Source organism: Tachyglossus aculeatus, chromosome 6, assembly GCF_015852505.1.
Source record: "Tachyglossus aculeatus isolate mTacAcu1 chromosome 6, mTacAcu1.pri, whole genome shotgun sequence".
NCBI lineage: Eukaryota > Metazoa > Chordata > Mammalia > Monotremata > Tachyglossidae > Tachyglossus > Tachyglossus aculeatus.
The window spans coordinates 43,117,883-43,144,317 of NC_052071.1; the positions used below are offsets into that span (position 1 = coordinate 43,117,883).

General features: G+C 46.5%; 1 protein-coding gene across 4 annotated transcripts in view; it reads right to left on the reverse strand.

Moving 5' to 3' along the window:
• CLCN5 (chloride voltage-gated channel 5) overlaps positions 1 to 26,435 on the reverse strand; it is a 139,987-nt gene that overhangs the window by 24,608 nt on the left and 88,944 nt on the right. For all 4 annotated transcript variants that reach the window (XM_038748022.1, XM_038748024.1, XM_038748026.1 and 1 more), the window contains 5 exons: positions 18,383 to 18,537; positions 9,800 to 9,899; positions 6,403 to 6,590; positions 3,775 to 3,897; positions 1,071 to 1,277 (listed from right to left, as the gene is read on the reverse strand). In XM_038748022.1, the coding sequence (XP_038603950.1) occupies positions 1,071 to 1,277; positions 3,775 to 3,897; positions 6,403 to 6,590; positions 9,800 to 9,899; positions 18,383 to 18,537 (773 nt within the window). The remainder of the gene's footprint in view (positions 1 to 1,070; positions 1,278 to 3,774; positions 3,898 to 6,402; positions 6,591 to 9,799; positions 9,900 to 18,382; positions 18,538 to 26,435) is intronic.

Sequence of the window (26,435 nt, forward strand, 5' to 3'; positions counted from 1 at the left end):
CTCCAGACTGTAATAATAAGAATAATTGTGGCATTTGTTAAGCGCTTACTATGTGCCAGGCACTGTACTAAGCCCTGGGGTAGATACAAGCAAATCAGGTTGGACACAGTCCCTATCCTACATGGGGCTCACAGTCTCAATCCCCATTTCACAGATGAGGTAACTGAGGCACAGAGAAGTGAAGTGACTTGCCCAGTGTCACCCAGCAGACAAATGGCGCAGACAAATGGCACAGCCAGGATTAGAACTCTTGACCTTCTAATTCCCAGGCCCGTGCTCTATCCATTACACCACGCTGCCCTGTAGCCTCTTTAGGGCATGGACCACGTCTTTCCTTTACCGTATTACTTAATGTGATACCCTGCACACAGTAGGTGCTCATTAAAGCCCGATTCATTGACTGAGCAGCTAGCCTGGAGTAGTGCTTAAAATCTCTATTCCCTACTGACCATCACATCATCATCATCATCATCATCATCAATCGTATTTATTGAGCGCTTACTGTGTGCAGAGCACTGTACTAAGCGCTTGGGAAATACAAATTGGCAACATATAGAGACGGTCCCTACCCAACAGTGGGCTCACAGTCTAAAAGGGGGAGACAAAACCAAACATACTACAAAATAAAATAGAATAGATATGTACAAGTAAAATAAATAGAGTAATAAATATGTACAAGCATATATACATATATACAGGTGCTGTGGGGAAGGGAAGGAGGTAAGGTGGGGGGATGGAGAGGGGGACGAGGGGGAGAGGAAGAGAATGGTAGGAAAGATGCATTACAGTTGGACTTCCTTCGTGGGGTCAAGGAGACGGCGAAGAGCGAATGCTCAAATACTTTCCAACAGGTAAACCATCCGAGGAAACGGCATTCACTCATTTCATTTCATTCATTCACTCGCATTTATTGAGCGCTTACTGTGTGCACAGCACTGTACTAAGAGCTTGGACAGTACGATTCAGCAACAAATAGAGACAATCCCTTCCCAACAACGGGCCCAACTGGAGATTTTTCTGTCAGGGAGACCCCATTTGACAGGATCTTTAACTATTTTATTTTTTCTTACCTCTCTGCGCTTGGCCTCATTTTTCCTGTATTTGGTGAAGAGATGGCACAGGATATTTCCACAGCAGCAGGCCACGTGCACAAGGGGCCCTTCTTTGCCCAGACTCAAGCCCGACGATACGGCCAGCACCAGCGTGATGGTTTTGATGATCAAGGTCCACTTGCCCAAATAGCCCCTAATGATGAAACCGCTCAATATCGTTTTTATCTGCAAGTCGAAACACAGGAGAGTTTACCCCTTACCGCACCAAACGCCGCGGTCCTTGACGCGCGTCGGCCATGTGGGATTGAGTGCTTTGATGGGATGGGATTTTGGGAATTGCTTGTGAAATCCACATTTGGCCGCTGCAAATCTGGCAAAACCTATCAATCAATCAATCGTCTTTATTGAGCGCTTACTGTGTGCAGAGCACTGTACTAAGCGCTTGGGAAGTACAAGTTGGCAACATATAGAGACGGTCCCTACCCAACAGTGGGCTCACAGTCTAAAATGGGGGAGACAGAGAACAAAGCCAAACATACTAACAAAATAAAATAAATAGAATAGATATGTACAAGCAAAATAAATAAATAGAGTAATAAATATGTACAAACATACATATATACATATATACAGGTGCTGTGGGGAAGAGAAGGAGGTAAGATGGGGGGATGGAAAGGGGGACAAGGGGGAGCAATGCATTGTTTTAGGTAGTTATGATTCTATACAGTTACACGACTACATAGTTCCCACGTAAAAAGACTGAATTTTATTTGATCTCCTCCAGAACCATAAGTTTTACCATCATGGTCATCAATGAATGAATGAATCAGTGAATTTAAAGCAAAGTAAATATTAAACCCATAGGGTGCTGGTAACATTAATTTCAAAACTGCTGATAACACTTCGCGACACATGATATGTCCTCATGGCTCTTCAATATTCTACATTTGATTTATCATAAAATGAACTAGGGCATTATATCTTACACTGGAAGCAAAGAGACTGCGGATCTATTACAATCAGACGATTATCTTTTTTAAGATCGGAGATGTTACTGGATATACAAAACGAAGGTTACTTTTCTGGAAGGTAACGTTTCTCAGCTACAACCCTGAAACGAATCTGATGTTATAAAGTATCCACGTTGGCCTTAGGAGAAAAGCTATCACGGTAACTGCAATATGCCTTCGAGGAAATGAGTCTAAGCGGGTATTGATGATTTCAGCATTGCGATCCAGGAACCATGCTGACCACTGATGACTGTGCCACGATTTTGAAACCCTGTGAACTCCTTAAGTAGTAGCTCTTAAATGTCCCAAAACATTAAAGTGAGAGAGATTACCCCAGCCCCACAGCTCCATCTGTAATTGCCTAAACATCTGCTTCCTTCTCTAGTCTATAAGCTCCCTGCTGACAGTAATCGCGACTACCTACTCTATTGTATTCATTTAACTGTATTTCATTCAATTGGATTTACTGAGTGGTTACTGTGTGCAGAGCACTGTACTAAGAGCTTGGGAAAGTATGATACAACAACAGACACATTCCCTACCCACAATAAGCTGTACTGTACTCTCCCAAGAGCTTAGCATAGTGCTCTATATACAGCAAGCGCTCAATCAATACTACTGACCGATACTGGATTTGGAAGTCTAGATAAATTTCATTTCTCAGGTGTTAAAATTCTCTAAAACTTAGAAATCCTTAAAGGAAGCATTTGGAGATTGCAGCACCTACGGTAACCCAGGCCAAATATTTTCAGTTTCACAGGGTACCTAGGCACCTTCGCCGTAATCCATCGATGGTCAATAACCCATCTTCTCCAAAAATGAAAAAAAATCAAAAGTACGACCTCGCAACCAGTACGTGTATAGGATTTGCCAGAGTGACTCTGAGAGGAAAGTCTCATGGTTTGAGAAAGTCAGCGCCTATTCAATCACCACGAAGGCACAGGTACAAACTGAAGCGGGGCTGGCTTTAGAGGATGAGAAGGTGAGGCAATTACCTTAGGGTGCATCTTCAGTAAGACATTTGAAAGTGTTCACCCAAGGGAACTGGGTGAACTGTAAGCTAGTTGAGGGCAGGGAATGTGTCTGTTTATTGTTGTATTGCACTCTCCTGCGAGCGTAGTGCTCTGCACACAGGAAGCGCTCAATAAAAACAATTGAACTGAAGGATTGAATGAGTGAGAGTAACACAATGGTTCTGGGGCGAGGGGTCGGAGGTGTAGAGGTCAGGAGTCACCCCAAGAAACGAGGATTAGAGGCTCCAATATACTTCTCCATTATCCTACGCTTTGTGCACAAACTGTATATCATTGATCACATCAGGTGGAACAGGAGGAAAGTGGGGAATTTTCCTCTGCCTCAGGACAGCCAAAACTCTGAAGTCACATCCGCGTTGAAGGGAAGCCGTTTACTTTGGTCTCGATTAATCTGGCTATGAAATTGAGAAACCGCCACCTCCCTCATGGGACATTTTACTCAATGATTTTTGAGGCGCTTATGAAACAGGAAGGATTCATTTTGTCACCGTTTATAAATAATCAACAAAAAAAAATGGTATTTATTGAGTGCTTCCTGTGTGCAGAGCACTGTACTGAAGTGCTCGGGAGAGGACAATACAACAGAATTGATAAACACATTCCCTGACCGCAACTAGCTTTCAGTCTTAGAGGGGGAGACAGATGGTAATACAGATATAAATTGTATTACAGGCTTACCTCAGGGATTCCAGAACCACAGGCATAAGGTGCAAATCCCCTGACTAGGGACACGGCCAGGAGTGAGAAGAGCAGAGCCCAAAGGACGTACATAAAGTAGTTGAGAATGTATGCGAACGCTCCCTGAATGCAAAGAGAGACATAGGTCTGGATTAAATTCAACCACACAGTTCAGACGCATCAAGCATCCAATGGCTTTTCAGTAAAGGGGGTCAAACTCACCCAGAAAATTCCTTTTAATGTTTATAAACTACTCGTTCATTCACTCAATCGCATTTGTTGAGCGCTTACTGCGTGCAGAGCACTGTACTAAGCACTTGGAAAGTACAATTCGGCAACAGTTAGAGACAATCCCTACCCAACAACGGGCTCACAGTCTAGAAGGGGGAGACAGAAAACAAAACAAAACAAGTAGACAGGCATCAATAGCATCAAAATAGATAAATAGAATTACAGATATATACACAATCAAAATAAAAGAAAAACCCCCAATAATAATAACTGTGGAATTTGTTAAGCACTTACTATGTGCCATTCACTGTTCTAAGTCCTGGGGTAGAGACAAGATAATCAGGTTGGACACAGTTCCTGCCCCATTAAAGGGCTCATAGTCTCAATCCCCATTTTGCAGATGAGGGAACTGAGGCACAGAGAAGTTAAGTGACTTGCCCAAGGTCACACAGCAGACAAATGGCAGAGACTGGATTAGAACGGAGGTCCTTCTGACTCCCAACTGATTCATTTCATTACAAGCACTGACTTTCCATTCAATAGGAAATGTTTCATTATTACAAAGCAATTCGCAACAGATTATCAGTGGGTACCCAGACTAGAAAATGTTTTTGTTTGTTTGCTTTTTTATGGGATTTGTTAAGGGCTTACTGTGTGCCAGGAAACCACCAAGTGCTGGGGCACATGCACAAAAATCCAGTTGGACACAGTCCATGGCCCACGTGCGGCTCACAATCTTCGGCCCCATTTTACAGGTGAGGTAACTGATGCGTGGAGAAGTTAAGTGACCTTCCCAAGGTCACACAACAGACAAGTGGTGGAGCTGGGATTAGAACCCGGGCGCTTTGACTACCAGGCCCATAAGATCAGACTGCTTCCTTAAATTCACCTCTACAGAACAAAGAACTTCTTGGAAAAACACTGTAAGGGTTTGAATGAGATTTACACTACGATATTTATTGTTCCTTTGTAGAAGAATGATAATTTTATCCAGCATTGTTCAGCAAGAACCTTATCTGACTGCAGCGTGGCCTAGTGGAAAGAGCACGGGCCTGGGAGTGGGAAGCCCTGGGTTCTAATCCTGCCTCCACCACTGACCTGCTGCGTGACCGTGGACGAGTCGCTTCACTTCTCTTCCCCTCCGACAAGATGCCGGTGAGGCTGCGTGGAAAGGGCTTACAGCATGAAGAACATTATTTTGGGGGATATATGCCAAACTTCCTACTTTGTCCCTCATGATATAATAATGATGGTATTTGTTACGCGCTTACTGTGTGCAAAGCACCGTTCTAAGCGCTGTGAATTGCCTTAGCATAACTATGGGGGGGGAGAAGAAAGAGTGTGTGTGTGTGTGTGTGTGTGTGTTTGTGTGTGTGTGTGTGTGTGTGTGTGTGTGTGAGAGAGAGAGAGAGAGAGAGAGAGAGAGAGAAGGAGGGAGAGAGCAAGAGAGAGTGAGAGAGAAAGAAAGTGAGAGAAGAGGGAGAAGAGGGAGAAGAGGGAGAGAGCAAGAGAGTGAGGGAGAGAGGAGGGAGAAAGCAAGAGAATGAAGGGGAGAGAAAGTAAGGCAGACAGGAGAGAGAGAAGGAGGGAGAGGGCAGGAGAGGGAGAGAGAGAAGGAAGGAGAGAACAAGAGAGAGGGAGAAAGCGAGCGGGAGAAAGAGAGAAAAAGGGAGAGAGAAGGAGGGAGAGAGAGAGAGAAGGAGGGAGAGAGCAAGAGAGAGTGAGGGAGAGAGCAAGAGAGAGTGAGGGAGAGAGCAAGAGAGAGTGAGGGAGAAAGAAAGTGAGAGAGGAGGGAGAGGAGGGAGAGGAGGGAGAGGAGGGAGAGAGCAAGAGAGTGAGGGAGAGAGCAAGAGAATGAGGGAGAGAGAAAGTAAGAGAGAGAGGAGAGAGAGAAGGAGGGAGAGAGCAAGAGAGTGAGGGAGAGAGAGAGTAACAGAGAGAAGAGAGAGAGAGAAGGAAGGAGAGAACAACAGAGAAAGAGAGAGGGAGAAAGCAAGCGGGAGAAAGAGAGAAAAAGGGAGAGAGAAGGAGGGAGAGAGCAGGAGAGAGAGAGAGAGAAGGAGAAAAAGAGAGAGAGAGAAAGAGAGATAAGCTAAGTATACCATTGAGCACTAAAATCTAGCAGGCTCACAACACCCCCCCCAAAACAGTGAAGTGGTGTATATTGGACAAAATTGTGTGGCTACCCTGAGCTACCCATCCCGTCTAATCCCATCCTCAGGACCAAACTACATCTCACAGCCATCCCAGAAAAAGTAGCTTGTTTACCCTCTTCTTCAACGCCCCCCTCCCCGCCCCCAACTCCCCACGGTCCCCCGAGCCACGGTTCCATAAATGGGAAGCAAAAGGAGGGGGAATCCCGGGAGACGGTGGGAGTAGGCTTCCGTGGCCCGTTACCTCGGACTTGCTTATGATTAGCTGTGACCAGGTCTCCCACTCGGGGCACTTGTCCCTGTCTTCGAAGGTGACGTGCTCGGAGTTCCAGCAGCATTGCTCGTGGTTAAACCAGAAGCCTCCGAGGCACACGCCCTCTTTCAAGTCTGTCATCCAGTGGGCCGAGATGTCTATCAGCCCGGCTAGGGAACCTGAGAGAAGAGAAAAGAGCCCGCTTTAACCCTCAGACGTGTGCCCGGACGGACTAAACGAAGCTTCATTCAACTGTATTTACTGAGTGCTTACTGTGTGCAGAGCACTGTGCTAAGCGCTTGGGAGCGGGGAACGCGGCTGTCAACTCCGGTGTATCCAACTCTCCCGAGCTCTTAATACGCTGCTCTGCATGTAGTGAGCACTCAATAAATACCACTGATTGATTCTCCGAGAGGCCAAATGCCAATCCGTCCAGAACGTTCAATAGGACGGTAATAATGAGAATGAATAATTACGGTATTTGTTCAGCACTGATGGTGAGTCACCCACTGTTCTAAGCACTGGGGTAGAATCAACCTAATCATGTCTTTTAGACTGTGAGCCCACTGTCGGGTAGGGACCGTCTCTATATGTTGCCAACTTGTACTTCCCAAGCGCTTAGTACAGTGCTCTGCACACAGTAAGTGCTCAATAAATACGATTGATTGATTGATTGATGTCAGACAGAGTCCCTCTCCCACATGAGGCTTATCATCTAAGTAGGAGGTAGAACAGGTTCTGAATCCCTACTTTACAATCGATCAATTAATCGACGACATTTATTGAGTGTTTATTCTGTGCAGAGTACTGTACTAAGTGCTCGGGAGAATATAATATAGGGGGAATATAATATAACAGAGTTTGGAGACAGGTTCCCCGCCCACAAGGAGCAGCTTAGAGGGAATTCACTCCTCGGTTGAGGAAACTGAGGCACAGAGAAGTTAAATGACTTGCCCAAGGCCACACAGCAGGCAAGTGGCAGAGTCAGGATCAGAACGCAGATCCTCTGATTCCCAGGCCTGTGCTTTACCCACCGTGTCTCTACTGAATAGATAGTTTGAAGGGTGTTTTTTTTTTCCTTTTTTTTTTGTTTAGGGGGAGGGTGATGGGGGAGCATGAAGGCAGAAAGCCATTAATTAACGAATCATGGATTAATGTATTACAGAAACTCTGCCAAAGGAAAAATGGGTGCAGTAGTGATTCAGTGTTATCTTCTGTGTTTGCCTTTGAACAGAATGCCTAGGTATCTTCTACATTCTTGCCATTCTACCATTCTTGCTGTGCCGATAAGGTTTCCTTAAGGTCACACAGCAAAGGAATGAAGGAACGACAGACGCTAACTTTCCAATCGGTTTGTAACCACCGCATTTGGTATTCAGCTCTACCCCCTGGGTCACTGTAATTCTATTTATTTTATTAATGATGTGTATATATATCCATAATTCTATTTATCTATTTTGATGCTATTGACGCCTGTTTACTTGTTTAGTTTTGTTGTCTGTCTCCCCCTTCTAGACTGTGAGCCCGTTGTTGGGTAGGGATTGTCTCTGTTACCGAACTGTACTTTCCAAGCGCTTAGTACAGTGCTCTGCACACAGTAAGTGCTCAATAATAATAATAGCATTTATTAAGTGCTTACTATGTGCAAAGCACTGTTCTAAGCGCTGGGGAGGTTACAAGATGATCAGGTTGTCCCACGTGGGGTTCACAGTCTTAATCCCCATTTTACAGATGAGGTAACTGAGGCGCAGAGAAGTTAAGTGAATTGCCCAAAGTCACACAGCTGACAAGTGGCGGAGCCAGGATTTGAACCCATGACCTCTGACTCCCAAGCCCGTGCTCTTTCCACTGAGCCACGCTGCTTCTCAATAATGATAATAATAATAATGATGGCATTTGTTAAGCACTTACTATGAACAATGAACTGTTCTAAGCGCTGGGGGAGATACAAGGTGATCAGGTTGTCCCATGGGGGGCTCACAGTCTTAATCCCCATTTTCCAGATGAGGTAACTGAGGCCGAGAAGTGAAGTGACTTGCCCAAAATCACACAGCTGACAATTGGCAGAGCCGGGATTTGAAACCATGACCTCTGACTCCAAAGCCCGGGCTCTTTCCACTGAGCCACGCTGCTTCTCGATAAATACTATTGAATGAATGAATGAATGAAAGTAATGGCAGGCAAGCCAGTGTCTTGACATCCAATTTCCAATTGCCAGTTAATAATAATAATAATAATGGCATTTATTAAGCACTTACTATGTGCAAAGCACTGTGCTAAGTGCTGGGGAGGTTACAAGGTGATCAGGTTGTCCCACGGGGGGCTCACAGTCTTCATCCCCATTTTACAGATGAGATAACTGAGGCACAGAGAAGTTAAGTGACTTGCCCGAAGTCACACAGCTGACAGTTGGTGGAGCCAGGATTTGAACCCATGACCTTTGACTCCAAAGCCCGGGCTCTTTCCACTGAGTGACCACTTAAGCACTTGGGACACCAATGTGATGAGCTGCAGTAATGCAAATGAAAGACCCGGAGTCCAGAAGACCTGGATTTTTCTTGTCCTGATTCTTCCTGCAATCACAAGCAGCGTGGCTCAGTGGAAAAAGCCCGGGCTTTGGAGTCAGAGGTCATGGGTTCAAATCCTGACTCCGCCAACTGTCAGCTGTATGACTTTGGGCAAGTCACTTCACTTCTCTGTGCCTCAGTTCCCTCATCTGTAAAATAGGGATTAAAACTATGAGCCCCCCCGTGGGACAACCTGATCACCTTGTAACCTCCCCAGCGCTTAGAACAGTGCTTTGCACATAGTAAGCGCTTAATAAATGCCTTTATTATTATTATTATTACTACTAAGCACTTGGGGCAGCAATGTGATGAGATGCAGTGATGCAAAGGAAAGACCCGGAGTCCAGAAGCCCTGGATTTTTCTTGTCCTGATTCTTCCTGCAGTCACACTATGTGACCTTGGATAAATCACTTCCCATCCCTGGGCTCCATGGGGACAAAACCCCTAGGCCATCTTCCCTACTTAGATCTGTTAGTGTCAAGGAATAATACTATAGGCGCAGACCTCAAGCCAACGCCTTACGCGACTAAGAAAATGGGAGCGGGATTTAATTTGTATTGCTACATTACGCAGGTGGAAACTTTCTTTTCATAATAAAAGGGGATAAATGCTTTCGGTGGGAAGTCCCTGGGTAATCTTTCCCTCCCAAAAGCCCCCTTAAATGTGTGTGTTAGAAAGGATGGAGGGCGGCTAACCTGACACCTTACAGCAACCCCTCGGGTGATCAAACCACACGCTGGAGTCTATCCAAACCTGACGCACTGCAGTGGCCATTTTTTGTTTTGGTTTGTTTTTCCCGAATTACTCTAATTCCCCGTACCTGCTAGCAGCCCAATAAGCAGCATCAGCAGCCAGCCGGAAAAGGCATCGCTCACGCTGTGGAGCAAGGCCCACGTCGACTCTTTGCTTTTACTTGTAATCTAGAGGGAAGCATCCGAGAGGCACAAATTACTAACAGAGCGGCGGGAAAACTCCGGGGCTCTTCGGGGAAGTCGGTGCATTCGGCATTCCGCCCTCGCGAAGGAACTCCCGTCCGTCCCTTCTCTGAAAAGGCAAAAACATTCCGGGTTTAATGCTGTGCCGTTCTGGGTTCTGGTCGTTTTACGCAGCTTGAAGGCTTAGTGAAACCTTGGGTGCTTGAATGTCTGCAGATGGATTAGAAAAGGTGGCTCACGGATGACGCTGCAGACTTTCTAATGTTTTCATCCTAATAATAAGGATAAGAATAACAACGGTAATTGTGGTATATGGTAAGCGTTTACTATATGCCAGGCACTGAACTAAGCGCTGGGGTGGATACAGGCAAATCAGGCTGGGCACAGTCCCTGTCCCACGTGGGGCTCACAGTCTTAATCCTTATTTTCCAGATGAGGGAACTGAGGCCCAGAGAAGAGAAGTGACTTGCCCAAGGTCACACAGCAGACAAGTGGGGGAGCTGGATTTAGAACCCAGGACCTTGTGATTCACAGGCCATGCTCTATCCACTACACCATACTGTTTCTTCGGTACTGCCCTTTCATTCATTCATTTAATTGTATTTATTGAGCGCTTACTGTGTGTAGAGCACTGTACTAAGCGCTTGGGAAGTACAAGTTGGCAACATATAGAGACGGTCCCTACCCAACAGTGGGCTCACAGTCTAGAAGGGGGCTAAATGCCCTTTGATACTAAGCTAACACCCAAGGCATCCAAGGCTCATCTCAGACAGCCCCTTAAGATGTTACCTCAATTTTACTCGTTTGCGGGATAACCCAGCCTCAGTTACTTGATCTCTCTGGGCCTGGTTTCTGATTTCGAATTTCTAAAATTAACTGCCAACCGGCTTCTAATTTGAGACCATTTTCAAGGTAAGAGAGACTCAAAAATACCGTTTCAGTTTTACAATATTCAAGGTAATCTGTAGAATTCCTAGCAGTTGGAACTTTTGTTAAGTGCTTACCATGTACCAGATACTCTACTAAGCACTGTGGTACATCCAAGCGTGGCTTAGTGGAAAGAGCACGGGGTTGGGAGCCAGAGGTCATGGGTTCTAATCCCGACTCCGCCACCTGTCAGTTGTGTGACTCTGGGCAAGTCACTTAACTTCTCTGTGCCTCAGTTAAAAATGGGGTTTAAGACTGTGAGCTTTAAGTGGGCAACCTGATTATTCTGAATCTATCCCCGTGCTTAGAACGGTGCTTGGCACATAGTAAGCGCTTAATAAATACCATCATTATTATTATTGTTACTATGCAAGCTAATCAGGTTGGACACAGTCTATGTCCCACATGGGGCTCACAGTCTGAATCCCCATTTTACAGATGAGCCAACTGAGGCCCAGAGAAGTTAATTGATATGCCCAATTCGGCAGACAGCAGACAACTGGCAGGGCTGGGATTAGGACCCAAGTCCTTCTGACCCCGGGGCAAGTGCTCTATCCACCAGGCCATGCTACTTAACCGATGTCATCGTTTCCAGCATTTATTTTCCCCTCCCCTGAATATCAACATGATCCTGCCATTTTACATTTTAAAACGATATTCTGACCATCTCATCAATGAGATCATGAATTGCAATCTGGACTACCATTCACAATTTGTCTCGTGAGTCTACAGAAACTCAAGTAGCCACTGTACGAGGACTGATATGCTAGCGGGTTTAAACAGGTGTGTTTTCAACTTGATAATAATAATAATGATGGTATTTGTTAAGTGCTTACTATGTGATCTCGCTTTAGACTCTCGTTGATTTTGAAACCACTGCACCCGTCTAACCAAGTGGAGGTGTCTTGGTTGTGTGAGTCTTCAGAAACTCAAGTAGCCACTGTACGAGGACTGATATGTTTACGGGTTTAAAGAGATGTTTTTTCAACTTGATCTCGCTTTAGACTCTCATTGATTTTGAAACCACCGCACCCGTCTAACCGAGTGGAGGTGTCCTGGTTGTGTGAATGGACACCACATCCATCAAACGACAAATAAGTAACTGCCCACGTGGAGTTGGGAAAAGGTCATTCATTTGTCCTTCTGGCCTTGCACTCCCCCCAAAAGCAAGCATATACTAGATAACCAAAGAATGGAAGAGATCATTAATTAATAATGGTATTTGTTAAGCGCTTACTATGTGCAAAGCACTGATCTATTGTGCCGCTGTTGCCTGAAAAAGCCACTGAGGACAGCATTCTTCAACATGCCATTTTTTTTTCCCTTTAAGTGGCATTTGTTAAGCACGCACTAAGGGTCAAGCACTAAGGGAAAGCACAAGGAAATCAGGTCAGACAGTCCCTGTCCCACATATGGCTCACAGTCTACGTACTGAATGCCCATTTTGCAGTTGAGGAAACTGAGCCTCAGAGAAGTGAAGCGATTTGCCCAAGGTCACACAACAGACAAGTGGTGGAGCCCGGACTCCTACGTTCTGCTTCTAGAACTCTCCTCCCTCCTCTCAAGTGCTACTCCGGCCACCTGTGCTTCTGACCCCATTCCCTCTCATCTTATCAAATCTCTCGCTCCATCCCTTCTCCCCTCCTTAACTTCCATCTTCAACCGCTCACTCTCCACTGGTTCCTTCCCCTCTGCCTTCAAACATGCCCATGTCTCTCCCATCCTAAAAAAACCCTCTCTTGACCCCACCTCACCTTCTAGTTATCGTCCCATATCCCTTCTACCATTCCTTTCCAAACTCCTTGACAAGCTGTCTACACGCGCTGCCTAGAATTCCTCAACAATAACTCTCTCCTCGACCCCCTCCAGTCTGGCTTCCGTCCCCTTCATTCCATGGAAACTGCGCTCTCAAAGGTCACCAATGACCTCCTGCTTGCCAAATCCAACGGCTCATACTCTGTCCTAATCCTCCTCGACCTCTCAGCTGCCTTTGACACTGTGGACCACCCCCCTTCTCCTCAACACGTTATCTGACCTTGGCTTCACAGACTCCGTCCTCTCCTGGTTCTCCTCTTATCTCTCCGGTCATTCTTTCTCGGTCTCTTTTGCAGGCTCCTCCTCCCCCTCCCATCCTCTTACTGTGGGGGTTCCCCAAGGTTCAGTGCTTGGTCCCCTTCTGTTCTCAGTATACACTCCCTCCCTTGGTGACCTCATTCGCTCCCACGGCTTCAACTATCATCTCTACGCTGATGACACCCAGATCTACATCTCTGCCCCTGCTCTCTCCCCCTCCCTCCAGGCTCGCGTCTCCTCCTGCCTTCAGGACATCTCCATCTGGATGTCCGCCCGCCACCTAAAGCTCAACATGTCGAAGACTGAGCTCCTTGTCTTCCCTCCCAAACCTTGTCCTCTCCCTGACTTTCCCATCTCTGTTGACGGCACTACCATCCTTCCCGTCTCACAAGCCCGCAACCTTGGTGTCATCCTCGACTCCGCTCTCTCATTCACCCCTCACATCCAAGCCGTCACCAAAACCTGCCGGTCTCACCTCCGCAACATTGCCAAGATCCGCCCTTTCCTCTCCATCCAAACCGCTACCCTGCTCATTCAAGCTCTCATCCTATCCCGTCTGGACTACTGCACTAGCCTTCTCTCTGATCTCCCATCCTCGTGCCTCTCTCCACTTCAATCCATACTTCATGCTGCTGCCCGGATTATCTTTGTCCAGAAACGCTCTGGACATATTACTCCCCTCCTCAAAAACCTCCAATGGCTACCGATCAATCTGCGCATCAGGCAGAAACTCCTCACCCTGGGCTTCAAGGCTGTCCATCACCTCGCTCCCTCCTACCTCACCTCCCTTCTCTCCTTCTACAGCCCACCCCGCACCCTCCGCCCCTCTGCCGCTAATCTCCTCACCGTACCTCGCTCTCGCCTGTCCCGCCATCGACCCCCGGCCCACGTCATCCCCCGGGCCTGGAATGCCCTCCCTCTGCCCATCCGCCAAGCTAGCTCTCTTCCTCCCTTCAAGGCCCTGCTGAGAGCTCACCTCCTCCAGGAGGCCTTCCCAGACTGAGCCCCTTCTTTCCTCTCCCCCTCGTCCCCCTCTCCATCCCCCCGTCTTACCTCCTTCCCTTCCCCACAGCACCTGTATATATGTATATATGTTTGTACATATTTATTACTCTATTTATTTATTCATTTATTTATTTTACTTGTACATTTCTATCCTACTTATTTTATTTTGTTGGTATGTTTGGTTCTGTTCTCTGTCTCCCCCTTTAAGACTGTGAGCCCACTGTTGGGTAGGGACTGTCTCTATGTGATGCCAATTTGTACTTCCCAAGCGCTTAGTACAGTGCTCTGCACATAGTAAGCGCTCAATAAATACGATTGATTGATTGATTGATTAGACTGTGAGCCCACTGTTGGGTAGGGACTGTCTCTATATGTTGCCAGCTTGTACTTCCCAAGTGCTTAGTACAGTGCTCTGCACACAGTAAGCGCTCAATAAATACGATTGATTGATTCTCTGTCTTCCAGGGTGACACTTGGTCATTTGAGTGTAGGTTATTACGGTGCAGTGCATTATATCGGGCTTTAAGGAAGAGTGACATGGCAGAGAAGCAGCGTGGCTCAGTGGAAAAGAGCCCGGGCTTTGGAGTCAGAGGTCACGGATTCAAATCCCGACTCCGCCAATTGCCAGCTGTGTGACTTTGGGCAAGTCACTTCACTTCTCTGGGCCTCCATTCCCTCATCTGTAAAATGGGGTTGAAGACTGTGAGCCCCCCGTGGGACAACCTGATCACTTTGTAACCTCCCCAGCGCTTAGAACGGTGCTTTGCACATAGTAAGCGCTTAATAAATGCCATAGAGAAGCAGCGTGGCTCAGTGGAAAGAGCCCGGGCTTTGGAGTCACAGGTCATGGGTTCGAATCCCGACTCCGCCACATGTCTGCTGTGTGATCTTGGGCAAGTCACTTAACTTCTCTGGGCCTCCGTTCCCTCATCTGTAAAATGGAGATGAAGACTGTGAGCCCCACGTGGGACAACCTGATCCCCCTGTATCCTCCCCGGCGCTTAGAACAGTGCTTTGCACATAGTAAGCGCTTAACAAATGCCAATTATTATTATTATTATTATCATCATCATCACGTTTCCTCCCCACAAGGAGCTTACATGCTAGTGAGGAAAACTCACAAAAATATTGACAGAGTGATCAAAATAAATCATTGGGAACACACATGCATATATGGGCTCTGAGGAGAGCATAATATATACATGTGAGCCTACTTCAAGATACAGCCAGAAGGTATTTCTCAAAAATATAGATATACGGTGAATGGCTATATTGTGAGAAGCGGTGCGGCAGAGTGCAAACAGCAAGGGGCCTGGGAGTAAGAGGACCTGGGTTCTAATCCTGGCTCTACCTCTTGCCTCCTGTGTGACCTTGAGCAAGTCACTTAACTACTCCGTGCCTCAATTTCCTCATCTGTAAAAGGGGGTTTCCGTACCTGTTCTCCCTCCTACTTCGACTGTGATCCTTGTGTGGGACGGGAACTGTGTTTGACCTGATTGACTCTAATCTATCCCAGTATTTAGGACGGTGCTTGGCACTTAGTAACAGCTTAACCAATACTATTATTATTATTATTCATTTTCCCGTAGACTTACAGGGTGTAAGTTGGAATTTATTCTACAACTTCTGGAAAACTAGTGCAAAATTTCTCCATGCTCTATATCCTGTTACAAGATTACGGCATTTATTAAGTGCTTACTATGTGCCAAGCACAGAATTAAACTCTGGGGGTAGATTCATTCATTCAATCGCATTTATCGAGCCTCTACTGTGTGTAAAGCACTGCACTAAGCGCTTGGAAGAGTATGATAATAACAATGAACAGACACATTCCTGTCCACAACGAGCTCACAGTCTAGAGGCGATAGATACAAGTTGATTAATAATAGTAATAATAATAATAATAATAATAATGTTGGCATTTGTTAAGCGCTTACTATGTGCAAAGCACTGTTCTAAGCGCTGGGGGGATACAAAGTGATCAGGTTGTCCCACGTGGGGCTCACAGTCTTCATCCCCATTTTACAGATGAGGTAACTGAGGCTCAGAGAAGTTAAGTGACTTGCCCAAGGTTACACAGCAGACATGTGGCGGAGCCGCGATTTGAACCCATGACCTCTGACTCCAAAGCCCGTGCTCTTTCCACTGAACCACGCTGATTAAATTGTGTAGAGAAGCAGCGTGGCTTAGTGGAAAGATCCCGGGCCTTGGGTGTCAGATGACATGGGTTCTAATCCCGGTTCTGCCACTTGACTGCTGTGTGACCTCGGGCAAGCCACTTAACTGCTCTGTGCCTCAGTCCCTCATCTTTAAAATGAGAATTAAGACTGTGAGCCCCACGTGGGACAACCTGATTACCTTGTACCTACCCCGGCGCTTAAGGACGGTGGTTGGCACATAGTAAGCGCTTAACAAATACCATAATTATTATTATTATAGAGTCCCTGTTCCACAAGGGGCTCAGTCTAAAATGCAGGGAAAACGGGCACTGAATCCCCAATTTTATCAATGAGCAAACAGGCCCAGAAAAGTTAAGCGACTTCCCCAAGTTCACACAGCAGGCAAGTGAACAGAGTCAAGATGAGAATCAAGGTCCTCTTCCTCCCAAGCCTATGCTCTTTCCGCTAGGTCACGACACAGTAAGCGCTCAATAAATACGATTGATGACTGTTTCATCTTAATGAAACAAATTCAAAACCCTAACATTCCAACACTAACTAAATAACTTGTAATATGATGACAAATCTCGGCAGGAAGCTGCAGGAGCTTGTTCTGTTAACGGGGGTGGTGGCTTTCAACTCTGGTGAAGAATTTATTCCGCTTACATTGAAGAACAGTCGTCCTTTTGTCCTCACAAAATTCCTTGGAGCAGGCCAACTCCTTCGCAACACCTTTTCACACGCGCTCCCTTGGGGGTCTTCTTTATTCATTTTTATAAATTCATATTGATTTTTAAATTGATGCGAAACCTTTTAATCCCCCAATCCCAGCTGGTGGGGAAAGCCCATAACTTGTCCCATTCTGGCGTCTCGTATTGTCGAGGCGTCAGTCACTAACTAATCCCCGGATTATATTCACCATGGAGGGTGAATATAGCCTAGGATACTCCTGTACTCCCCAACCAGCTGGGCACCCGAATCAATCAATCAATCGTATTTATTGAGCGCTTACTGTGTGCAGAGCACTGTACTAAGCGCTTGGGATGTACAAGTTGGCAACATATAGAGACAGTCCCTATCCAGCAGTGGGGTCTAGTGGAAAGAGCCTGGGTTTAGGTGTCAGGGGACCTGGGTTCTAATCTCACTGTGTGACCTTGGATAAGTCACTTCACTTTTCTGGGCCTCGGTTTCCTCATCTGTCAAATGGGGACTCAATACGTGATCTCCCTCCTAGAGAGTGAGGCCTGTGGCCAACGGGGACCGTGTCCGACCTGATTATCTGTATCTACCCAGCACTTAATCCAGAATTGGGCACGTAGTAAATGCTTAACAAATACGACAATAATTAATTTCATCGGTAACCTAGTCTGGTCAAGGCCCTTCCTTCCTACTGTGTCTAGGAGAACGTCGTGAGGGATGGAATCAGACCGAACAGAAATGATCTCCAACTCGTGCAAAATGCGTTTTTAAAAAGCACTGATGATAATAATGATAATAATAATAACGATGGTATTTGTTAAAATTGTTTTCTATGTGCCAGGCACTGTAATAAGCGCTGGAGCGGATACAAGTAAATCGGGTTGGATACGGTCCCTGTCCCATGTGGGGCTCCCAGTCTCAGTCCCCATTTTCCAGATGAGGGAACCGAGGCCCAGAGAAGTGAAGCGACGTGCTCCAAGGTCACACAGCAGACAAGTGGCGGAGCCGGGATTAGAACCCATGACCTTCTCACTCCCAGGCCCGGGCTCTACCCACTACACCGTATTGTGGGTTCTAATCCCGGCTTTGCCACTTGACTGCTGTGTGACCTTGGGCAAGCCACTTAACTGCTCCGTGCCTCAATTACCTCATCTGTAAAATGGGGATGAAGACTGTGAGCCCCACGTGGGACAACCTGATCACCTTGTATCCCCCCCAGTGCTTAGAATAGTGCTTCGCACATAGTAAGCGCTTAACAAATGCCATCGTTATTATTATTATTATTACCTCAAAGCAGTAGATCGGCGGTGATAAAAGCATCGACTGCTTCATTCATTCATCATTCATTCAATCAATCGTATTTAGTGAGCGGTTACTGTGTGCAAAGCACTGGACTAGGCGCTCGGGAGAGTACGCTACAACAATAAATGGACAATATTTCCTGCCCACAGCAAAGTTTGAAGCTTCTGGAAGCTAGAAAGGCCTGGAGACCCAGTTTAGGTCGGAAGAATAGACTCCTCAAGCAAGGGGAAGACAGAGTGAGAAATAATCCTATTTTCTCCCCGGCTCCCATCTGTGGGCGCGTGGCTGCCTCCGTTCCCTTACCTCTCTGTGCCGGTCTCGGTCTCTGGATTTCTCCCTCACCCAGTCGATGGTATTGAAATCTTCGTAGGTTCCCACGCCGGGGATAGGCTCCTCGAAAAAATCCATCATCATCTTACTCGTGCCATTTATCCCTCCTCCATTGTACGTTGTGAACTCTGGGGAAGAGAAACCACCCGTCAACGCTCGCTCCCCTCGCTCTCCGCCAACCGCTCTTTCAGAACCCCGAAAGGGCTGATGCTATTTCATTTGGCAGATAATAATAATAATAATAATAATGATGATGGCATTTGTTCAGCACTTACTCTGTGCCAAGCACTGTTATAATGGCTGGGGGGATACAGGGTCATCAGGTTGTCCCACGTGGGGCTCACAGTCTTCATCCCCATTTTACAGATGAGGGAACTGAGGCCCAGAGAAGTGAAGTGAATTGCCCAAAGTCACACAGCTGACAATTGGCAGAGCTGGGATTTGAACCCATGACCTCTGACTCCCAATTCTGTGCTCTTTCCATTGAACCACGCTGCTTCTCTTTTTACTCCAACGCCTTCAATCAACAGAGATGGGCCCTATCGCCTAGTGGAAAGAGCCCAGGCCTGGGATTCAGAGGCCGCAGGTTCTAATCCCGGCTCTGCCACATGTCTGCTGTGTGACCTTGGGCAAGTCACTTCACTTCTCTAGGCCTCAGTTACCTCATCTGGAAAATGGGGATCGAGACTGTGAGCCCCACGTAGGATAGGGACTGTATCCAACCCAATTTGCTTGTATCCACTGCAGCACTTAGAACAGTGCTTGGCACATAGTAAGCGCTTAACAAATACCATCATCAATCGTATTGAGCACTTACTATGTGCAGAGCACTGTACTAAGCACTTGATACCACCATTATTATCATTATTAGCACTCCTTCCCTCGACAGCGGTCAACGCACTTCATCTCCTCTAGACTGCAAGCTCATTACGGGCAGGGAACGCGTCACTAATTCCAATCAATGTCAGTCGATCATTTACTGAGCACTCACTGTTGTCAGGGCACTGTACTAAAAACTTGGGAGCATATGACACCAAGTCTGCATGTGGCAGAGCGGTATTAGAAGGTAGCGTGGCTCAGTGGAAAGAGCACAGGCTTTGGAGTCTGAGGTCATAGGTTCGAATCCCAGCTCCACCACGTCTGCTGTGTGACCTTGGGCAAGTCACTTAACTTCCCTGAGCCTCAGTTACCTCATCTGTAAAATGGGGATTAAGACTGTGGGCCCCACGTGGGGCAACTTGATCACCTTGTAGCCTCCCCAGCGCTTAGAACAGTGCTCTGCACATAGTAAGCGCTTAATAAATGTCATTTCTAGACTGTGAGCCCACTGTTGGGTAGGGACTGTCTCTATATGTTGCCAACTTGTACTTCCCAAGCGCTTAGTACAGTGCTCTGCACACAGTGAGCGCTCAATAAATACGATTGATTGATTGATTGATTAGAACCCAGTCTCCTTGATTCCCAGGCCCGCGCTCTTGCCACTAGGCCAGGCTGCTCCCCTTCCCATCAAAGAGATCAATCAATCAATCAATCAATCGTATTTATTGAGCGCTTACTGTGTGCAGAGCACTGTACTAAGCGCTTGGGAAGTACAAGTTGGCAACATATAGAGACAGTCCCTACCCAACAGTGGGCTCACAGTCGAAAAGATGCTTGTGGTTCCAACACTTGTCTGCTGTGACACCCTGGGCAAGTCACTTAACTTCTCTGTGCCTCCATTCCCTCATCTGCAAAACAGAGATTCAATACCTGTCCTCTCTCCGACTTACCCTGTGAACCCCATATGTGGAAACTGATGATCTTGATTCAATACCTGCTCTCTCTCCTACTTACCCTGTGAACCCCATATGGAAACTGATGATCTTGATTCAATACCTGCTCTCTCTCCTACTTACCCGGTGAACCCCGTGTGGAAACTGATGATCTCGTATCAACCCCAATACTTAACAGGTAGTAACAAATTGCCGGATGCTGTCGAGTCGTGTCCGATGCATAGCGTTGCAATGGACCCATCTCCCCCAGAATGTCCCACCTCCGTCTGCTTGACTGCCAAGACTCGGAGGAATTTTGACTTGTAGCAGGTGGTCTTCCACTCGCTAGCCACTGGCCAAGCCGGGAATGGAATGGGAGTCAAGGGCGGAGACTCACGTTGACTGCTAGTGGATCCAGAGAGTTTTCTTGGTAATCAATCAATCAATCAATCGTATTTATTGAGCGCTTACTATGTGCAGAGCACTGTACTAAGCGCTTGGGAAGTACAAATTGGCATCACATAGAGACAGTCCCTACCCAACAGTGGGCTCACAGTCTAAAAGAGTGGGCTCACAGTCTAAAAGGTAAAAATCTGGAAGCGGTTTACCATGGCTTCCTTCCGCGCAGTCAACTTGAGTCTCCGCCCTTGACTCCCAAGACTCGGAGGAATTTTGACATGGAGCAGGTGGCCTTCCACTCGCTAGCCACTGGCCAAGCCAGGAACGGAATGGGGAGGCCTCTGCTTGACTCTCCCTCCTGCAGCCGAGACCGGTGGAGTCCTGGAAACTCTCCAGGCGCGATGCTGAGAGGGGTCTTACCAAATACCACGATCATTTTTATCAAAGCAGGGTCACCCCTAGAGTAAAATCAGCTAGGGCTCATCTCATAGGCGGTTTGGGGCTTCTTCTACATCATCATCATCATCATCATATTGTCTGAAGAAACAGACCCCTGGGAAGTCGAGCTGAGGGACCTTTCCGTACTAAAGCTCAATACCAGCATTGCCAAGCTGAGGTAAAAAGAAGGAATAGTCATAATATCATTGTGGTACTTGTGGGCCAACTATCGCGCTAGCGTGGCTCAGTGGAAAGAGCAAGGGCTTTGGAGTCAGAGGTCATGGGTTCAAATCCCAGCTCTGCCAACTGCCAGCTGTGTGACTTTGGGCAAGTCACTTCACTTCTCTGGGCCTCAGTTGCCTCATCTGGAAAATGGGGATTAAGACTGTGAGCCCCCCGTGGGACAACCTGATCACCCTGTAACCTCCCCAGCGCTTAGAACAGTACTTTGCACATAGCAAGCGCTTAATAAATGCCATCATTATTATTACTGTTATAAGCGCTTAGTACAGTGCTCTGCACACAGTAAGCGCTCAATAAATACGATTGAGTGAATTATCATGCTGAGGACTGGGATAGATACAACATAATCAGATCAGATAGAAGTCATGGTACAGAATTTGTATGGGGAGGAGAGTAGGAACTTTTTGTTTCCATTTGTTTCCATTCCATTTTATTGGTTCCCAGACTGAGCCCCTTCCTTCCTCTCCCCCTCGTCCCCCTCTCCATCCCCCCATCTTACCTCCTTCCCTTCCCCACAGCACCTGTATATATGGATATATGTTTGTACAGATTTATTACTCTATTTATTTATTTTACTTGTACATATCTATTCTATTTATTTTATTTTGTTAGTATGTTTGGTTTTGTTCTGTCTCCCCCTTTTAGACTGTGAGCCCACTGCTGGGTAGGGACTGTCTCTATATGTTGCCAACTTGTACTTCCCAAGCACTTAGTACAGTGCTCTGCACACAGTAAGCGCTCAATAAATACGATTGATTGATTGATTGATTGATTTAGGTCAAAACTACTAGTTCTAATAATGCAAAGGAGCACACTTGCCGTTTCCTAGAAGCAACATAGCCTTGTGGAAAAAGCCCAGGCCTAGGACTCAGAAGACCTGGGTCCTAAACCCTGCTCTGCCACTTGTCTGCTGTACGGTCTTGGGCAAGTCACTTCACTTCTCTGGGCCTCAGTTTCCTCATCTGGAAAATGGGGATTAAATTCTAGTCCCTCCAGGGACTGCGTCCGACCTGAATATCTTTATCTTCCTCAGAGCTTAGTACGGTACTTGGTACACAATAAGCACTTAGCTGTCATGATGATGATGATTAATTATTATTCTAACACCATGACTAGTACTAATAGGGAGGAAGACAAATGGAAAAAGTCAAGAAAAGACAAGAAAAGTACAAGGCACTGAAACAGTCTCTGTAAGAGTTCATGGTAATTACACCAAGGTCATTGTAAAACCCAAGAACTACTTTCTTAAGAGAACTACGTGGACACTAACAGTCTTTAACCTGCAGGCTGAAATGACGTGTACTGAAATTAGAATTTTACAAATAATAATAATAATAATGATGGCATTTGTTAAGCACTTACTACGTGCCAAGCATTGTTCTGAGCACCGGGTTAGATACAAGATAATCAGGTTGACCCACGTGGGGCTCACAGTCTTAATCCTCATTTTACAGATGAGGTAACTGAGGAACAGAGAACTTAAGTGACTTGCCCAAGGTCACACAGCTGACAGATGGCAGATTCGGGATTCGAACCCACGACCTCTGACTCTCACGCTAGTGCTCTTTCCACTAAGCCACTAAAGCACTCTCCCACAGTCTGATTTACCTCAGGGTTCCCAGGTTAATCAACTGACCATCAATCATGTTTACTGAGCAGGTACTGTGTGCAGAGCACTTTCATTCATTCATTCAATCGTATTTATTGAGCGCTTACTGTGTGCAGAGCACTGTACTAAGCGCTTGGGAAGTACAAGTTGGCAACATATAGAGACGGTCCCTACCCAACAGTGGGTTCACAGTCTAGAAGGGGGAGACAGGGAACAAAACATATTAACAAAATACAATAAATAGAATAAATATGTACAAATAACATAAATAAATAGAGTAATAAATATGTACAAACATATATACAGGTGCTGTGGGGAGGGGAAGAAGGTAAGACAGGGGGGATGAGGAGGAGGCTCAGCCTTGGAAGGCCTCCAGAAGAATTTGGGAGAGTATGATGTAACAGACTTGGGAGTCATGTTCCCTGCCCACAGTGAGCTTACAGTCTAGAGGGGGAATTTCCTAGGGAAGGTCCTGGGTAGTGGTATTCCAGATTTTGCGTGGAGAAAAGAGTAAAGACACATGGAGGTTCAAATTCGCCTGTTACTTTCTACTCCTGATTTTTGAAACCAAGGTGCTCCTATTAGAAAAGATCAATTAGCCCAATCTCATGCATCTCAAATTGTCAGTGTGACACTCTCGGAAGCAACTCAATTTTTCCACAGTGGATTCACTTGATCTGCAGAAACTGCCAACCACCTCCATGATATGGTTCCTTTGTTCCTGGGCATGAGCCGCAGAGTACTGCTGCCAGAAACCCAAATACCTCGTCCATCACAATTTCATCACCAGCTGCTTTAACTGTGCCCTTTCTTCCTCCTGGCAACATTATTTCACCATCCTTATCGACTCCAAGGTCCATTAACACCCTCCTCAGATCCCCTTCCCTCTCCCCCATCCGTTGGCCCTGATGACCGGGCCGAGAATTTTATTGAGAAAACTGAAATCATCAGGTGTGATCGCCCTCAAACCTCCCCTGGTCCTGTCCATCTTTCTCAGCACCTTCTCCTGCCTTCTCTCAAAATCTACCCGCAGCACCTGGGCCTCCGACCCAATGCCTCCATATCAATCAATCAATCAATTGTATTTATTGAGCGCTTACTGTGTGCAGAGCACTGTACTAAGCACTTGGGAAGTACAAGTCGGCAACACATAGAGACAGTCCCTACCCAACAGCGGGCTCACAGTCTAGAAGGGGGAGACAGAGAACAAACATACTGACAAAATAAAATAAATAGAATAGATATGTATAAGATAAATAAATAAATAAATAGAGCAGCACTTGTCCCCTCCCTTACCACCACCTTCAACTGTTCGCTCCCCAACAGCTTCTTCCCCACTGCTTAGCAGCATGGCATCACGGATAGAGCAAGGGTCTGGGAATCATAAAATCATGAATTCTAATCCTGGCTCCGCCACTTGTCCGCTGTGTGACCTTGGGCGAGTCACTTCACTTCCTCTGGGCCTCAGTTCCCTCATCCATAAAATGGGGATGGAGCCCCATGTGGGACAGGTACTGTGTCCCCAGACTGAGCCCCTTCCTCCCAGACTGAGCCCCTTCCTTCCTCTCCCCCTCGTCCCCCTCTCCATCCCCCCATCTTACCTCCTTCCCTTCCCCACAGCACCTGTATATATGTATATATGGTTGTACATATTTATTACTCTATTTATTTATTTATTTTACTTGTACATATCTATTCTATTTATTTTATTTTGTTAGTATGTTTGGTTTTGTTCTCTGTCTCCCCCTTTTAGACTGTGAGCCCACTGTTGGGTAGGGACTGTCTCTATATGTTGCCAATTTGTACTTCCCAAGCGCTTAGTACAGTGCTCTGCACATAGTAAGCGCTCAATAAATACGATTGATGATGATGATGATGTGTCCAACCCGATTTGCTTGTATCTACCCCAGGGCTCAGTACAGTGCCTGGCACCCAGTAAGCACTTAACAAATACCATTATTATTATTATTTGTCAAACATGCTCATGTCTCCCTTGGCATAACCCCGCCACCCAGCTGGCCTTGACCCCACGGCTCCCTCTAATTATCACCAACTCCCTCCTACCATTCCTCTCCAAATTTCCTGAGCGAGTTGTCTGCGCCGGCTGACTCCACTTCCTCTCTTCCAATTCTCTCCCCTCCAATCTGGCTTCCACACCCTTCACTCCACGGAAACTGCCTTCTCAAAGGTCACCAGTTATCTCCGTCTTGCTTAATCCAACGGCCTCTACTCCGTCCTAATTCTCCCCGACCTCTCGGCTGCCTTCGAGGCTGTGGACCACCCCCTTTTCCTGGAAGCATTATTTAACCTCGGCTTCGCTGATGCCGTCCTCTCCTGGTTCTCCTCCTATCTCTCTGGCCGCTCATTCTCAGTCCCTTATGCAAGCCTCTCCTCTGCCCCGCCACTCCCTAACTTTTGTTCTGTCTCCCCCTTTTAGACTGTGAGCCCACTGATGGGTAGGGACCGTCTCTATATGTTGCCAACTTGTACTTCCCAAGCGCTTAGTACAGTGCTCTGCACACAGTAAGAGCTCAATAAATACGATTGATTGATTGATTGATTAGTTCTGGGTCCCCTTCTGTTCTCCATCTACACCCACTCCCTTGGAGAACTCATCCACTCCCATAGCTTCGACTATCATCTCCCAGATCTACCTTTCCAGCCATGCTCTTTCTCCTTCTTTGCAGTAATGCATTTCCTCCTGTTTTCTGGAAATCTCTGCAAGTCTAAAACAGAACTCATCTTCCCACCAAACCCTGTCCTCCCCCTGACTTTTCCATCACTGAAGACAGAACCATCACTCTCCGTCCCTGTCTCAGAAGCCTGTAACCTTGGCGTTATCACTGACTCTCTCTCTCACTCAACCCACCTAGTCAATCGGACGCCAAGCCCTGTCGGTTCCACCTTCACAACATTGCTAAAATCCGCCCTTTCCTCTCCATCCAAAATGCTGCTACGTTGATCCAAACACTCATCCTTGGAAAATAATGCTTCAATAATCTGTCAATATAATAATATCTATACATAATATACTAGCATAATATACTTATATTTAAACTGTGAGCCCCGTGTGGCACAGGGACTGTGTATGACCTGATTAACTTGTATCTACCCCAGTGCTTAGAACAGTGCTTAACATGTAGTTAGGGCTTAAATACTAATTATTAAACATTACTATGATTATCACTCTCCTCTCCTGTTTGCTTCTGCATCAGCCAGCTTGTTGTCTCAGACTGTGAGCCCACTGTTGGGTAGGGACTGTCTCTATATGTTGCCAACTTGTACTTCCCAAGTGCTCTGCACACAGTAAGCACTCAATAAACACAATTGATTGACTGATTGATTGTCTCTCCCCACTCCAGTCAATCAATCATTTGTTAGGATTTACTGAGCGCTTACTTACTTATCCTATCCCATCCTGATTACTGTATCAGCCTCCTCGCTGACCTCCCGGCCTCCCGCCTCTCCCCACTCCAGTCCATACTTCCCACTGCAGCCCAGATCAATTTTTTTTTTTTTTTACAAAAACGCTCAGTCCCTGATTTCCCACTCCTCAAGAACCTTCAGGGGTTGCCCATCCACCGCC